At 37.5% G+C, this 17,158-nt stretch overlaps 1 protein-coding gene across 1 annotated transcript in view; it reads right to left on the bottom strand.

The window, feature by feature from the left end:
• Positions 1-17,158, bottom strand: part of ncanb (neurocan b) — a 171,406-nt gene that overhangs the window by 130,712 nt on the left and 23,536 nt on the right. The window contains exon 2 of the mRNA XM_028028165.1: positions 1,337-1,419. Coding sequence (XP_027883966.1) covers positions 1,337-1,409 — 73 coding nt within the window. The 5' untranslated portion in view covers positions 1,410-1,419. The remainder of the gene's footprint in view (positions 1-1,336; positions 1,420-17,158) is intronic.

Here is a 17,158-nt window from a genome sequence, read left to right as displayed (position 1 = left end):
ATTTTTTTTTTTAGACGAATCAAAAGAAAGTTTAATCAGCTTTCCTCACTGGAATTGGATATAATATCGCTGAGGTTTAATCAGGCCTAAAATATATTTCAATTTCTTAGACGTGGCTTAAAAGATAAATGTAAGCTCTGTGGATCAGAATGCTTCTGCATCTTTACATCTCATGCTTTTATTCTCTTCTTAGAGTTGCTGGGGTAATTACAAGCCTAAGTCGGAGAGATGGTCAATACGCTGTGGACGTCTGCCGAGTGTTTAGACAGGAGCCAGAGACAAAGCAGAAAATGGACATGTCAGTGTGACTGAGGGATCCAAAAAACTGTGCCTGGTTGGGTTTGATCCCACCAAAGGTATTTGCATTTCAAGCTTTAATATTACCTTTATGGTAAATCATCCTTGAATGCTCCAGGGGTTTTTTTGATGCTTGGCTGTTTTGTTTTTACCAGAGTGACCTTTAATTATGCTAATAAACAAACAAGCAATTTGGCAGTTTGGTAGAGAAAAAAATGAAGGAGCTGAAAAGCAATTTTCTTCATCAGCTTTGCACGATGAATAATTAAGCTCAAAAGGAAAACAACAGCAAAGTTTAAAGCAAGCTGTGATCCATTTTTGATTATGTCACTTTCACAGGATTTGAAAAAAAATTCAAGCTCATGAACTGCTTAAGCAACTATATCATGTGACACTTATTAAAGCTTGCTCTTGGTTAGAATTAGACCTAAAGGCTGAGTTTTCCCATGGTTTTGTGTTGCTTCTCCAGTTGGTCACAAAACTGGAAATTTTACCTCATGTGTGATTTTTAAATGTTAACATTTCAACATGTGGAGGTTTTATTGAAAGCTTTTTTTTCTGGTCAAATGATCATTAAGACTTTGGGCATTCGGCTGACTTCCTAGCACTCATTATTTACACACAACAGCAGCTGGCTGAGGTCTGTGAAGCATAACTAAAACCCCAAATTTCTTAAAGTTGGTGAAGATGCCTTGCAGGAGGGTGACTTAGATATTGGAAGAGAAGGGTTAAACCATTTAGTCTTTTGGTTACCATGGGAAATGTTAATTAAATGTGGATATTTTTCTTTAATGATGACTTGGAAGAACACCTTTCGTGCCTCTCTACCAGCCTATAAGTCAAACAGAAAATCACGACAAAGCAGCATTGTCTTGTTGAACTGTTCAGCTCTTTACCTTGAACACAGAGAAAGTTAACTTTGAGATGGAGTCGATGCATTCAGACCTCAACAGCTCAGTTGTTGCCAAGCTACAAAATGAAAATCTAAAAGCAGGCCAGCTATTTCCTATAAAGTCTACCCTTGGTAATAAGCACTCACCTGAATCGGCTGTATGAAGCATTATCAGGGCCAGCAAGAGCTTTAGTCCGTACACAGGCTGCGCACCCAGCATCTTGCTGCACCTGAAGGCAAAGACGAAAACAATAAAAAGAGAATGTGAATTCACAAACTTTAGATTATTTTTTTCTTTCCCCATAAATGAGTTTTAAGCAGAGAACTGCAGCAGGTCATGATGAACTGCAGTTAGCCGTTTCACGACACGGACAAGACAGAACCATTGAGATTACAATTAAGAATTTGTGTTGAATCTGCTGTGTTCCTCCCTCACATTAAAGTGTTGCTGAAAATAAATTGGTTCACTCAGCAGTGCTCGAAATTACTTTGTATCCAAGGTGATGAAACCAATAGCAACATGCCATGTCGAAGACGGAAAGAAAACAACCCGTCTTTCATAGGTGACAAGACTTTAAGGATGCTGATGTCAAGATGCAAACATTCAAATAAACATTATTCATTTTCTTAACAAAAGCTGATTGTGTGTCACAAGTCATCAGTCCATCAAAGTGGCTGCACTGGGGAAAAACTAGGCATAAAGCCTGCAAAATCCAGCATTATGTCAGTAATCACCAGCACATTTATTAAGTATGATCTTTATACTTGTATAAGAAGCTGGAATATCTTGTGAAAAATCCAACATATGCAACAAAGAAAAATTGAAAATTTTACACAGGAAAGCCTGCCAAATAAAGCTTGGTACTTCTTTCTTTGAGTCGATACTACTAATGACACAACCTGGTAAAAGTGCTAAACATTCAGCACCTTGTAAAAAGTGTCAATCCACATTGAACCCTTTTCACACTCTGATGTTACAAAAATAATGTATTTTATTGGGATTTCACTTGACAGACCAAATTATTAATTAAAAACTGTTGCTTGTGACATATTTGTATTGATTAAATCTTTACTGACTAATTTTTTACTCATGTTATAGCCTCAGGTATGATTTTGTGTGTCTACCAGTTTTGCTCATTCAAAATACCTCAAGATCAGTTAGGTTGAAAGGAGAGTCTCAGTGTACATCAGTTTTCAAGCATTGGCAAAGATTGTGGTCATAGTTTTTGGGCTAGTCCACTTTCATAATTTAATGTGCCTTGATTTAATGAGTTCCACTTGAGATTTGACTGTTTGGGGTCATCCTGCTATATTGGAAACCACTCTCCAGTCTTTTTCTGTCTCCAGCAGGTTTCTAATCAGGGTTCCCCAGTATTTAATTTGATCCATCTTTCTAACCATGTCCAACTTTCCTGTTGTGCTGGGAGAAAAAACAAGCATATCCACAGCATCACACTGCCACCACCATGTTTTACTGAGGTGACTTTTGAGTGGAAGTATTTCCACTAGACTTTTAGGGCTAGCCGAGTGAAGAGCTGCTAAGTAGAAATGCTTAAACCAGTTTTTGCTTTGTCCGTTTAAACTTTTGAAATCCATGTATCATTTTCCATCCTCTTCACAGACATGTGCTACTATGTTTTGGTCACACAAAATCTGAACAACAAAAATACTGAAGTATGTTTTTGTAACATGCCAAAGCTTTTAAGGCACTGTAAAATGTACTTAGTAAATAAACCAAACAAAAGCAAAAAGAAAGTTAGAGCTAAAGAACAGCACAGACAAATAATGACGCATTTCAACAGCAGAATTTAACTGGCTGTGTCCCTGGCTGCAATGTACTGAGCTAAAGCTCAAATGAGCAGAAGTATCAAAGTTGCATTGATGTTATCCCATAAAATAGAGCAACATTCATTTGAGACTTGGGCTGCCAGAAGCTGTTTCTGATACATCTACATAGGATTTTTTGGGAAAACAATATGTGTATGTTAAAAAAGCCAACAAGGGACTTTGTTGTTTTTATCCCCCCTGCCCCCCAAGTCTAACAAATACACCGCCTTTGATTCTTCAATGAAGATGCCTCGTATAAAATATACACTATGAAGGGACTATCTCTACTGTCAGAGTTGTGAAATGCTTCCTGGCACAAATTTCTTCACAACCTCTCAGGTTTGTACAAGTTGTCTCAGAGCGTAAAGATAGCAGCGAGCAAACAAGAGGTGGAGACACACATGGCTCAAGTAATTACCATGTCTGCCTGTGTTTATATATCAAATTTGTTTTGTTTGTATGTGACTATCACTTAATGTGCGTCTCACAAGAGGCAGCCGGCAGAGACGAAATTAGTTAAGGCGGCCTCTGCCGTGGGTCCCGAGCGTAAATATTGAAGACGGCACCTCAGGAGACGGAACGGGCCGATGGAGGCCGCAGGGCAGGGAGGAAGGCGAGAGGAGGTTTCAACAGATGGTGGAGCAGAAGGTGAACATTACAGCCGGTGTCAGTTACAGCGGTGCCGACCCGTTTGACTCCGAACCAAAGGTACAGCCAAGGACAAAAACACTGACCCGATACAATACAACTACTGAGTAGCAGCCGGGTGTTTTCAAAGTGGATTTCTTGCTTTGAATTCATAAGCTGAATTGTCAATAAGCAAAGCATTAATAATAATAATAAGAGCCAGTAACTTTCATAACCCATAGATGGTTGGTATACTTTTACTTTCATCAATGTTTGTGTTATTTATTTATTTTTTTATTGTTTGTTTTATTACTTCTTACCATCTCGGTTTATCCCTTGTGTCAGTTCAGTTAGTCTTGTGGTTAGTATTTTGGATTTATTTATTTACATTAATGTTTCTGTTTACTATTTTATTAGGTCCAAGTGTTTTCTTATTCCCCTTCTGATTTATCTAGGCTTTTACTAATTTTTTTCTCCTTAATCTCACCCTTCCTGGTCCCGATCCCAGCTAATAAATTTGGCCTCACCTGCCCATCCATGCTCCGTTCCCCAGCTGCAACCAATTATCTGTCATTTGCTCCTAGTTCTTTATCATTTCCACTCCCTCTGCAGTATATTGAAGCTCCCCAGTGAAAATTGTTCTCTACTGGCTCCTTTCATTTCGCTCATCTGCTATCCTGTTTCTTAAATCCTACGTTGTTTTTGCCCTGCTGCTACCTGCCTGGCTTAATTTTTATAAGTTCTCCATTTTGCTAATAAATTCTTTATGTCTATTTGAGTCTCCAGTTTGTACTTTGGTCCTCCTCTAAATCCACTCAATATGACAACGACACTTACGTACTTAAATAGAAATACAAATTAAATTCAGTTGGTTTAAATGGCATCAATTCAGAACAAATATTATCTCAAGGCACCTTATAAACTTGTCCAACTATTGCCCAGGTTGGTAGAAATGTTCAATAAAATCTGTCCAGTGATTTCTACTACAATGAGATACAATTCAATCTAGTTGTTATTATAATACAACAAAAAATTTAGCTAATAATATGCCAGTAGCTACAAAGTTATCTGAGCAAGTTCAGCTGACTCTGCAGCAATCCGTCATTGTGAGCAAGCACATTAACAGGAAGATCCAATTTAACCAGAAGGAAACTAAGCAGAAGCCAAATAATATTTGTTTTAAGGGTCACAGCAGCAAGTAGAGCAAAAGAGAACAGCAAAAACAGAAGTTTTTTTATTTTCTCATTTCCGTGTGTGGATTTATCGTTAAACAAGTTCCTCGGTAGTGCATTCAATTTGCCTTTGGAAGTCAGTATTCTTGAGCTACACGCCAGGAATAATTAAAAGACAAAAAATAAAAATTCACAGTAAAAAAAAAAACAAGCAAAAGTTTGTCAAGTTTGAAGGATCTCGTGTTTCAGCCTCTTAGCTCAGGTCCTGTCTGAACTTACTCAAAACAATGTTTCAACTCATCGTCAACAGTTAGTCACCAACAGTTCAAGATTAAACGCATATTTGAGAAGTCAACGCTGCCTCGTCATCAGCACTTGCTGACCAGCCATGAGGCATAATATGAAATCTGTTAGGTGAAACAACACAGCAATGTCCTCCCTTCCTGCACTTACTGTAAATGTGATGGGACGAAAGACAGACAGCTGAGATTGTTATATACAGATCAACAGACAAAAAGACGCACATACAAACAGAAAAAGACAAGCTGTTACATCTTGTTTTCAATCCCTGTCAGAAGCCTTTTTAAGCCCAACCTTCTCTTTTCATGGCGGATGACTCGTCCAACCCATCTGTCATTCAGTCCTAATCTTCCCTGCAACCTTTTTTTTGTCTATCTATATTTGGACAAAATTGGCTGCCAATCTGCACTTGTTTCACTTTTTTTTTTCCCTGAAGAAGTCTTTTCATGTTTGTTTTTTGTAATGTGCTCATCCTCTATTTTCGTTCTTCCCCCTTCAGATTGTCCACACAGCCTTTCCTCACAATAGTGCACCACCAAAAAGGCTCATTAATCACTCAAGCGGCTGTCAGTCTCTCCATCACTCCACATCGCTGCTGTCCACCCCACCTCCACCTCCTCTTCCCCACACACACCAGAACTGCTATCACAGGGGGTGTTAGGCCAATCAGTGTCTGTGAATAAGTCCCTTTGAATGAAAAATGAGGCTACCCTTCAAGTGACAAAGGCCTGTTTCTCTGCCACAGAGACATTACCAAGGTTTTAGCATACAACCTGTCACGCTGAGTCACACATAAATGTTTTTTTCCCCTCGCAATAGGAGAACGTTCTGTATGTGCGTCTGCTTCATGGCATGAGTCTTCATTTGTCACTTTCTTTTGTAAGTGCAAGATTGAAAAAACTAGATGAGTGGGTGAATTGTTTTAAGACTCAAAAGATCTGTATACGCTGAAACAGAATGATGTCATGTTCATCAGAAGATTTATATAGGATTCAAATATGGAAATTACAAATGCAACAGAGTGAGTGAGTGAGAACTCTAAACAAGACAAGACAGAAAATATGGACATGGAAATAAATGTCAATTGTAATTGAAAATTGGAAAATCCAATTTTATACTTTCCCAGAATTTTCAAAACAAAAAGTTCAATAAAGAAACATAAACTAGAGCAACCTGAGGTAGAGTTACTGATATGATAACTTATTTATCAACCCTATTATTATGAAAATTGGGAGGGATCTTGGAGCAGACAGGAAAAAAAAAAATTTAAATGGTCGGTATTTAGCCAAATACTGTGAGGGGCATAAAGGGGAGAAAACAAACAGAAAAAAAAGTCTAAGATATAAAAATAAATCTAAAATTTAGGCAAGAGTATTCCAATGCTGTAGTATAAAAAAATATACTGTGTCTTAAGAACATAATCCAGATCATACGAGTTTAATCCAGAAAACTGTACCCTGACATACTCCTATCCCATAACACCTTTGCCCAGATTCTACACACTCAAATAATAGTAGCCTACCTTATTTACTGAGTTGGAAAAATATGCATGATGTGACAGAAAAAAAATATCATTTTTTAAAATATGCTGGATATATTTGGAACACTGAATCCTGAACATAAAAAAACACTTACAGATGCAGATATACAAATATAAATATGGCTGAGTAAGAAGGATGAAGTGTACTAATATGGACAGAGGAAGGACTACTTATTGCACATTATATATAAATAAGAGAAATATGTGCCAAATACATGGAGGTGCAGAAATAATCAAAAGACAAGTTTTATATGTAATTTATCAAACCATGTGCATCTCACTCATGCACAGTGTTGTATAAAGTACTGAAATCTCAGAGTCAAGTAAAAGTATAAGTACCTCTCCAAAATATGACTTTGGTAAAAGTCCAAGTCACTGACTGAAATGTTACTTGAGTTAAAGTCTTAAAGTATCTGAAACTTCTTGTACTTAAGTATGGAAATTACTGTAAAAATGGATGTACTCAAGTAATGTAATGAAAAGTACAAGTAAAAAGTAAAACAAAGCAAATGCAGTTTGAATGATATTTTTTATATTTTGGTAAACTTGTCAAATACACTTAAAATAATGTACCCAACCAAGTGCAGGCAAAATTAAACCTGCTAATAGATATACCTGCAGGCATCATTTAGTTAATAAAATTAGGTGCTTTACCAATAGCACAAGGTTAACTTAACCTGCTTTACAACTGAACCAGCTTCTTAGTAAACCCTCCAGGACAGAAAATACAAAGTTTTTGTAAGCCTTAAGTTTTCCCTTCAAGTAAGGTCAGTGCTGAAAATGAGACAAATAAATAGTACAGAAAATGCGGCCAACATGAAGAAAAAGAGCTGTTACGATTACTCTACTTCACAAATCAGTGAATCAGTCAATGCTACAGTCAGTAGGTGGTGCACACAACTGGTCATTATGCAAAATAAAAAAAGAATTGGGAGGGAAATGCAGCTTATTGGCATCTGTAAACCTGGTTTTGAACTTGCATGCCTTTCCTATATTCGTTAAATTTAGTCTAAATTGCTATCGCTATGGCTTCTGTCCCCCCTTGAACAGAGGAGTCTAGGTAGCCTGATACAGTCAACATTAGGCCTAAGCTAAAAACACCATGTATGGAACTGAAACAATGCCAAACAAAGTTCATTTATGGTCAAGATTTCACAATACAATAGTGCCTAGTGACCAAGCTATAGTTACTGAAACAGGAGGATTATAACCATTTCATAAGACGTTACCTCGATGTGTTTCTTCAAGTTGGACGGGGAGTTTTTGTAAGATCGGATTTCCACATCTTCGGGCAGGAATAACATAAACTGCATGCGGTACGATGAATCTTTAACACCCACGAAAGAGTGTATTGTGTTTAAATAAGGCCATGGGCTCTCATCACCAGCTGGTGGTTCCCCTGGACACATTGAGCCGTGTCCGACGTAGTTGCAGTCGTTGTGGTCTCCGTCTCCTCCTCCATGTGGCTGCGGCTGATTGCGAGACTTGCTTTGTGTTTAATGGGAGAAGCGAAACAGGTGTATCCTATTGGTGGTGATGAACAAGCCCAGGCAAGCAGGCTACGGACTTTGTTCGGTAGCCTACTTGCTACTTGCTAATCAGTAGGTGGGTCAAAACACTTGCATTTCTCTCTCGCGCTTTTTTGTAACGAGTAACTAAACCACACATTGAAAATGTATCGGAGTAAAAGTACGCAATTAAGTTCGGAAATGTAGTGAAGTAAAAGTGAAAGTCATCAAAAATTTTCATACTCGAGGAAAGTATGAAGTACTCCAAAATATACTTAAGTAAAGTAGTGAAGTAGTTTTACTTCGTTACTATACAACACTGGTCAAGCATTTATTTACAACACAGATGAATAGAAGACAGTAAAAAACAAACTTCTTTTAAATTTTTAAGTGACAACATCTCTAATAAGCATTAATAATTAGAGACAAACAACACCTGAGGCATAAATCCTCGCACAAATAATGTATCTGCCAACGTTCTTTAAAAACGTATTATTTTAATAGCAGAGGTGTCCATCATTAGTATTTAACGGTCACACATTAAAAGCTGGATTCAGTCCAACTTCCATCTGACAGCCATTAGACTAAAGTAGCATGATATTAAGGAAACATGCCATGTTCAATAATGTTGCTGAAACAATCTGACTTGCGGTAAACAAACAAACACTTAAACAGTGTTAATGTATCTGACATGTGGCAGATACATCTGTCCATCAGTACTGATTGATGAGAGCCATCTATAAATGGTGCATCCTCTGTCACCTTCGAAGAGGTGACAGCACTTGGTTTCATTGTGGATGATGAAATTGACTTAATAGCCACTGATTGGATCTATAAAATCCTTCCCTCCGGTGCACAACGACACACAAAATATTCACAGCACTGACATTTTAAATCAGCTTACATGATTGTGCTATTTAATCCTCCATGAAAACGGTCAGCAATTAATCAAGTGGCAGTTATAGTCACACGGTCCAGTTTATATTAACATATGTTTAAGTCCTCATCCTGAGAAAACCCGGGCTTGGTCACAGCTGTCTAAAATATTTCCTATTTTAGAGCTAAATGTTTTATTTACTTATTTATTTGTTTCCATTATGCTCCATCGAGTCAAATAAGCAAGCAAAAAAAAGGACAATATTTTCTGCTTTGATCTTCCACAAAATGTAGATTACTGAAATGATACAATTTTGTGCAGCCCATGAATCATTGTAACAAGATTTAAGCCACAGCAAAGATATCCATTAAAGTCCTGCTCTGATCAACTTCATTTTGTGCTTGTATAGACTAATCACATCTTCCACATCTTCATTTTCTATGATGTGTTGCAAGTCCATATTTGTATAAACCTGCTACACAATCTGAGACTTGGTAGGGGATTCAAATTTTTATACTCTCACATTCAAATCCATAAATCCAAAAGATCCATTTTAAAATTACTTCACCTCCATTTTCCTTCATATAGGAATTTACGTGTTTGTCAGCTTTTGTGTGATAATTTCACCAGTTTTCTTGTGTCATGCAAATCTAAACCTTTTTTGCACTTGCCTTTTTGCTACTGTGCTTACTATTGCTACACATATGTTGGCCATTGAACATGAATTATGAGCTCCTTTTGCCGACAGGAAATGTTTAGTTTATCTAGACTTTAGCTGAGAAGGACAGGTTGAAAGGACTCTTTGTTGAGAAAAGATTCAAAGGAAAAAATGAGGCTAAGATTGTTGCAGAAATTTCATTACATAAAGCAAAAGTGCTGTCAGTTACAATGAAGTGCTGCCCCACACAATCTCACCTTAACTCGAAAACCGAAACCCACAAAAAGAACATTGTATGCTGTTCATTAAGGAATGTTGTTGGACTGAAAGCTCGCACTTTGATCCATTTTTGATAAAGTTCTTCAATTCTGACCTCCAATTTTAATCAATGAGGCAAAAATACACATTTAGGACAGGTGTCTTATTTAGGATTGCTAGCTGAATTGAACATGTGAAGCACCCTGATGGTAAAGAGGGCAGCCCAAAACTATATAGAGAGCTATTACTTACAGCTGAAAGCCACTCAGGTCTTTCTTATTTACAACCGTCAATGCGGCCAGGCCCCCTGTAAAGATAGCAAAATATCTTCCATTACTTTGCCTCAAACATATTACCTGGCTCTGTAGTAGTAGAAACAGCAAGCTCATCTTATTTGTGAATAAAGATGGGCCAGATTGGGTGAGAAAAAAAAAAAAACATATTGAGAAAGGGAGGAAGACACCGCAATGAGAAAATGAAAAGGGGCAAGGAGAAAGCAGACAGAGGAACAGAGAGCTCCTCCAGAAATATGAGGTGACAGAAAGCTTTTTACATCCATGATGGGTGGGGGTATGGCAATTTTCAAATGTCTCAGACTTCTCATTTGCTGGCCTGCACAGCCACTTTGTAAGGTGGCAAATGTTAAACTTGTTGTGAGCACATCAAGGTCTCCTTGGGCGTCCACATTCGCCTTGAATGTGAATGTAGCTCGAGGCGAATGCATGGAAAAGAAGCAATTTTAACGTTTTGTGCACAAGCACAGAATAAAGGCAGAGTGGTAAATACCTCTGAGGAAAGAGTCTGTAGGTATATCAATGAATGAATGAGGATTTTAGACCAAAACAAAATGAAGAGTTAGTGAACGCTGCACAGTTTGGTAATTTTTTTGCTAGCTTTCCTGTTTGTTTCTACTATTGTGTTGTACTGAGTTAGAACTGTGTTTATATTGTTAGTCAATTTATAGACTTCACATTTAATGCTATGTAGTACATCATGTTATTCTGAAATACTTAATATTATTTTATAGTTTTTTTTTATTTATCTAAAATTAGCATAAAATTATTGTAACAAAGCCATGGGTGTATTTTTCCTTACATGATACCATTAAAGCAGTGGTCCCCAAACTACGGCCCGTGGGCCAGATGCGGCCCGCCTCCACATTTGGTCCGGCCCCCTGAACAATACCAGAGTATTTTCATATATTTGCATTTTTATTTGATAAGTTGGACTTTTGCAATAAAATAAATGTTCCTTAGTAATGAACTTTATTTATTATTAACTACTAGTTAGTAACTATTTTATACATGCATATAATTGACCCTAACCCTTTTTTTATGTGGAGAACCCAGTGTTATTTGGTTATTATTTATTTCATAAATAGTGTTATTTCCTGACTTTTGTTCTCTAAAGAATCCAGAAAAGGTTATTTGATTGTGCTTTCTGAAAAACAATACATTTTTATGTTTAGCACTCTTACAATCGTCACACTTTTTCTGTTACAAACTGACCCCGGCCCCCCATCAGAGAAGGGACAAGTTATGTGGCCCTCACAGGAGAAAGTTTGGGAACCCCTGCATTAAAGGGAAAAAAAGAAGAAGTTTTCCAACAGTGTAATATTCATTGCCAAGAATCATTATGACACAGAAATAGACAACCAAACACAAACTTTGGTACTTGTTCTCCTAAGTATAGGTGTCCTCTATTCAGTTTTTATTTTTTGTGAACTCTATATTTTCTTATGACATTACTGCTGATTGTTACTTTGGTCAACTGTTTTAAAGGTCTTGTAGAAACAAAATGGTCAAAATAAATACGCTGACTAATCTTATTTGTTATTTACAATTAGACATTTTAACATACTAGACACTTGATCATACCCAATTTGATCAATTGGGTATGATCAAGGGTGTAGTATTTATCCTATATGCTATAGATATTTTATTTAGAATTTTCTTATCTACACAATCCACTGGACTCGCGACAAAACATGAAAATTTAACAATTTTGTGTTTTCATGGTAAATTATCTTGTCTCAAATGATCTTTGAATTATTTCTTTAAAAGTAAATGCGTCTGTCTTGATCTGAGCACACAGATCACTGAGCACACAGGTTTAAAAATGTTTGATGTTCAGTTGCAGATAGTTGTGGTGAAAGGATGTCATCGATTTATCACAGCAGAGCTGGGAGCGGGACAGATTTCAGGTTGGAAAGCTGCCAGATTTGTCCTGTCTGCACTTCCTTCACCCTCTCTTTCACTTTTCTCTATGTCGCTTCTTGTCCCCCTCTCTTGTACTCCAGTCCATATGTCTTGGTATTTTTGTCTCTCTCACACCTGAACATCTCTGTCTGTTTTTCTGTCTTTGTGGGATCCCAGTGTGAATAAGAGCTAATAAATCCCAGCTGTTGACTGCAGGTTGTGAAGGCTCCCCTGTTAATCAAACTCAGAGGTGCAGAGGTATTACATCATGCCGGGGTAAAGGCTCTGGAGCTGCTCCTGTTAACCAGCATTATCAACCCTGCACCGCAGCCACAACACATTTTACATTCAGTGACATTCCTCTGACCAACAGGATGCGATCACAGGTTTATAATGATGTGTTGATTGTGTTGGTTTATAGTTTTTTTGTGCAGTCATGCTACTACATACCTATATAGTCAAATAAAAACTAGCATTTGAAATATTCGAATCAAATTGCTGCATTAACCCAAAAATATGTTTCAAATAAAAATGTTCAAACTTGCAAATTCATTTTCAAGATTACTGTTGTAAAAATGTTATAAAACACAGATTTCACATTAAATAAATAAATTATAAGTTCATAAAGATTAAAGGACTGAATTTACTCAGGAACATCAGGTTAGTAAGATAACTGGAATTTTTTGAAATGCCTTATTTAAAGCTTGCAGGAAAAGCTCTTATTTTGAAACAGGAAATGGAAGTGGGATGTTTACTTTGAGCTTTGAGCTAGCAGTAAATTACTTAATTATTTTTGATTTGATCAAGGGTCACACATTCTCATTTCTCATTAGAGTCACCTGGTAAAACTGATATTCATTACAGTTTGATTAATGGAAATAAGGAGCGATATAAAATCCAGAGAAATTGTATACACAAATTATATGTGATACTTTAGCATTTTATGATTATGTACATAAGCCACACGTCTACGTAACTACCAAGAAATGAACGCAATACATCAGTATAATTTATTGTGTCGTACTATTCATGTGTCTTCATACTATTTTTCTTACTAAAAATAGTATGAAGTGGTATCAGCTGGTTACAAAATCAAGACCCAGAACCCCACATGGCAGTGCTGTACATGGCAGTGCTGTACAGGTTATAAACAGATCTTTGTGTATTTTACATTTCTAATTATCAACAATTCATTTTAGGTAACAATGTCCTTTAGAGTAAATAAACTAAAAGTGATCAAATTTTATGAATGAACAAACTCATAGTTAACATGTTGGCAGCAGTATAAGCAGTCTGACAAATAATGAGTGAAAAATAAAATGATACAGAGCAAAATAAACACACTTAAACTCAAAACCAAACTACTGTTACAACATAGTTACAACACATCTAGTATAATATTCAAAGATTCATTTGTATTGTGTCCGACAATAATCATATTATATCCACTACCAGCCCATGGAAGCAGGTAAAACATTCATCACCCTTTAAAATACAGACTTCATTTCTTCACTACCTTCCACCTACCCTGTCATGCTGTGCAGCCACACTGAGGGACCAGACTAATTAAAAGAGGTATGAGAGCTGCTCGTCGTTCAGGAAGCTCGTATATCCTTGCCCTTTATTTGCCCAAGGAGAAGCTAAGAGGCAGCCAGAGAAAAAGAACACAGATGAAGCGACAGGAGAGTTCAGGAGGTCTGAAATTGTGGGGGAGGAGGAGCAGTAAAAGAAAATCAGTCAGATATAAAGAAAGGAGTACCCATATATGGCACAAATTGTGTGCGCACAGATAAATTTGTATGTCTGACATGCCCAGTGGCTCCGCTTTTAAAGATCTAAAGTCATTAAATCAACTTTCATCTTGCCAGTATACTGACATCTAAACCGGGCTAAATCCTGGGAACCATCCAGATCTGCGACCTCTGTCACAAAATCACAATCTGCTGCTTTGATAGACGGCTAAAGCAGTATTCAATTTATAACAAGCACAGTATCTGTGTCTGCCGGACAGATACATCAATCTGAAGCACACACACACGCACACACAACATGAACCCCACAACAATCTAAGGAAAGGCTTGCCAACTTTTGAAAGGTGTGTTCGCATAATATTCACAGAGGTGGATATCTGATCCAGCATGACAAATATTTATGAAGAAGCCTCTTAGCCACAAAAGGCTAAGAAAGACTTGACCTCATACATCAGCTACAGACTGACTGAAAACCTTTAGGCGCAGCATCAATCAGTTAGCTGTAGTGCAAAAAAGTAGCATTCAACTTAAACTAGCTGTTTAAGTGGAATCCCCTTTACTAAAATTAGGGAAATTCAGCTTCACATGAACAAAATCTTTTACATATCACATGATATCATTATTTTTAAAAAAATGAAATGCATGAGAACTTTGTGAAAAACTAAACTGATGCTTTGTCCTTCTGAAAAAACTAAAATGCTGATTGGTGCAGCGAGGCACAAAAGTGCATTAAAATGTGATGTCCAGAGTCAGTTCTCAAAGGCCAACATCCTGCATGTTCTAAGTTCGTTCCTCGGTTCACACACAATCAAATTTGTTGGCAAACCCTCTGCAGAGCTTTGACATGGTGAGGAGATAGTTGGGCCATAAGGCCCTGATGAATCAGCTGTGGTAGAGCAACAACACATCTGAAACTGGCAGGCAATTTCAGAAGTACAATTTCTGTCTCTACAGTTAAACGTCATTTCAGTAAAATGTCAGAAGCAGTGCGACGGTGAGCACTTACTGCTGTCAGTTGAAAATACGTCTAATCAAGCTCTAAATGGTCCATAAAAGTCTGTGACGACGTCTCGGCTTCAATTGGTATATAATTGCTTTCAAGTAAAACACTTTTTATGTCTGAAACAGTTACTTTAGATCAGGAGGTGTCCAAAGTGTGGCCCCCGGGGGACAATTGTGGCCCCTCAATTGATCTTGTGCGATTCCCGACTGCAAATTAAGAATGGCGCATATTTGGCTTGTCAGTACAAGCAGTTGAGGCTGAGGGAGATTTTTTTTTTCCATTAAGGCAACATTTTTCTGACAAACTAAAATCTTACTTTATTTGTAATTGCATAATAAATAGAACCACAAAAATATCCAAAACAAAATGTAGAAAACCATTTGGATACCTGTCCTTTAAAACTCTAAAAATAAAACTGCTCTTAAAAATACAAAAAATACCTTTTTCAAATATTTTTTTTTACCACACTATCACAACTGGGGGAAAAAAAATCCAAATTACTGCCCATTTGATGATTTTCGCTGGATCACGCAAATATCTCACATTAAAATATCTAAGCCAGGCCACATTTAGAACAAGTTTATGCCAAGATGGTTTGTTACGTCTAAATTTAGATAAAATATCTACATCTAAACTGGGGTTACGCATCAACTCAACATTGATAAGCCAAGAGAACTGAGTTTAATTGGGACGGAAATGCTAATCAGGCTGAATTCATTTTCACGCTGCACTTTTTAAAGGGGACAAAACCGTTTGACAAATTAATACACTTATATCAGCTCCTCACTTGGGGCACAATCACAACAAGCTACTCAGTAAGAACAGAGGCAGAAGCAGCGGCTACACAGCATGCTGCTCTTCATACATCCAATGGAAGCCGCACTGCTGAGAAAAACAACAGAGAGCAAGAGACTACATACAGCTATGGTTATATCGATGCTTACGGAGGTCTTGCAAGAACTAAAAAGTTCAGATCATATATTTATAATTTCAATCATATGTCAACCCTTTCTGTGTTCCCGCTTCCTCTCTTTGGTTCACGACAGTCTGTTTGATTTCCTGTGGTAACTGAACTGAGAAAAGAGATCCTTTCAAATTAAACCAAGAGTCATTTTGTTCCCTTGTTTGGTCTGAAGTAGAGTTCAGATGGGCAATTAGAGCTCCCAAACAAAGTCGACTGTCTAAGGGAACTAACTTTGACCAGTTTAAAGTGAGCCAAACAGCAGCGGTGTGAAATCAGCCCAGATGAGTTTTCGACATATAAATAAGGACCAAAATAATCCTTCGTTTAACTCAGTCAGAAGTAGAAATATATTTGTCTTAATACTAGAACAATTGGGTCAAGAAAAGTAATTTTACTCAAGGTCATCATATCCTGAGAATCTCATACAGGTCATGGCTCATGGTAACGGCGATAGAGCATTTAGCTTTCTCCAGGTCTTGATGATTCAGTTAAATATCAACACAATGCCAAGGAGGAGAGACACAGACAATGACTCTATAGGGGAAACAAAACATAATTTATTGTCACTCTGTAATCTGAGAAGGATTATACCAACGTTCCACAATGAGAAGGGACAAATTGACAAAGGATATGCTGAACTCTTGTTTGTTGCTAAATGTACTACGATGTAGATTTAGGGGAAAGACACAAAAAGCAAAATGAGATGTTATGCTGGATGTGAGACGAGATCATTTGAAAACCTGAGGGAGAAGAAAAAAAAATCATACTCAAACTGAGGCCATAGGGAATAACTGGTTAGAGAATGAAATGGCATTAAAGCAAAAACAGTGCAATTTCTTCTGTGCAGGCAGAAGAAAAAAAAAATCAAAGTACTGGAATGAAAGAATAAATCAAATGCTGAAAACACTAATAAAAGACATGCCAAGAGGCGAGGAAGGGAGGAAGGAGAGTAAGCATGCTAATTGTGGCAGTGGCTTCAACGTGCGCCCCGCTCATTAAATAATCACATGTTGAGGGGCTAATGAGTCATGAAAGTGTGCAGATGTTTCCAGACTCCTTTTTAAGAGAGGCAAAGCAGCAAGAGTGCTGGTAAAGTGTAAATAAGGAGGGTGAGGAAGGTGTGAGACGGTGCTCCGATGTGCAGCAAGGGAAGATGCAGAGGAGACAAACAGCTGCGGGGAGGCCTCAGAGCAAGAAGATGAGAGGAGAGACCGAGGAAGGAGAAAAGTGATGGAGCGGGAGAAAGGCGGGCAGAGAGGGGTTTCATGGCAACACATTGCTATTTC

The sequence above is a fragment of the Xiphophorus couchianus genome, chromosome 9 (assembly GCF_001444195.1).
Source record: "Xiphophorus couchianus chromosome 9, X_couchianus-1.0, whole genome shotgun sequence".
NCBI lineage: Eukaryota > Metazoa > Chordata > Actinopteri > Cyprinodontiformes > Poeciliidae > Xiphophorus > Xiphophorus couchianus.
Note: the sequence above shows the minus strand (reverse complement) of the source record. Positions and strands in the feature narration are given on the sequence as shown.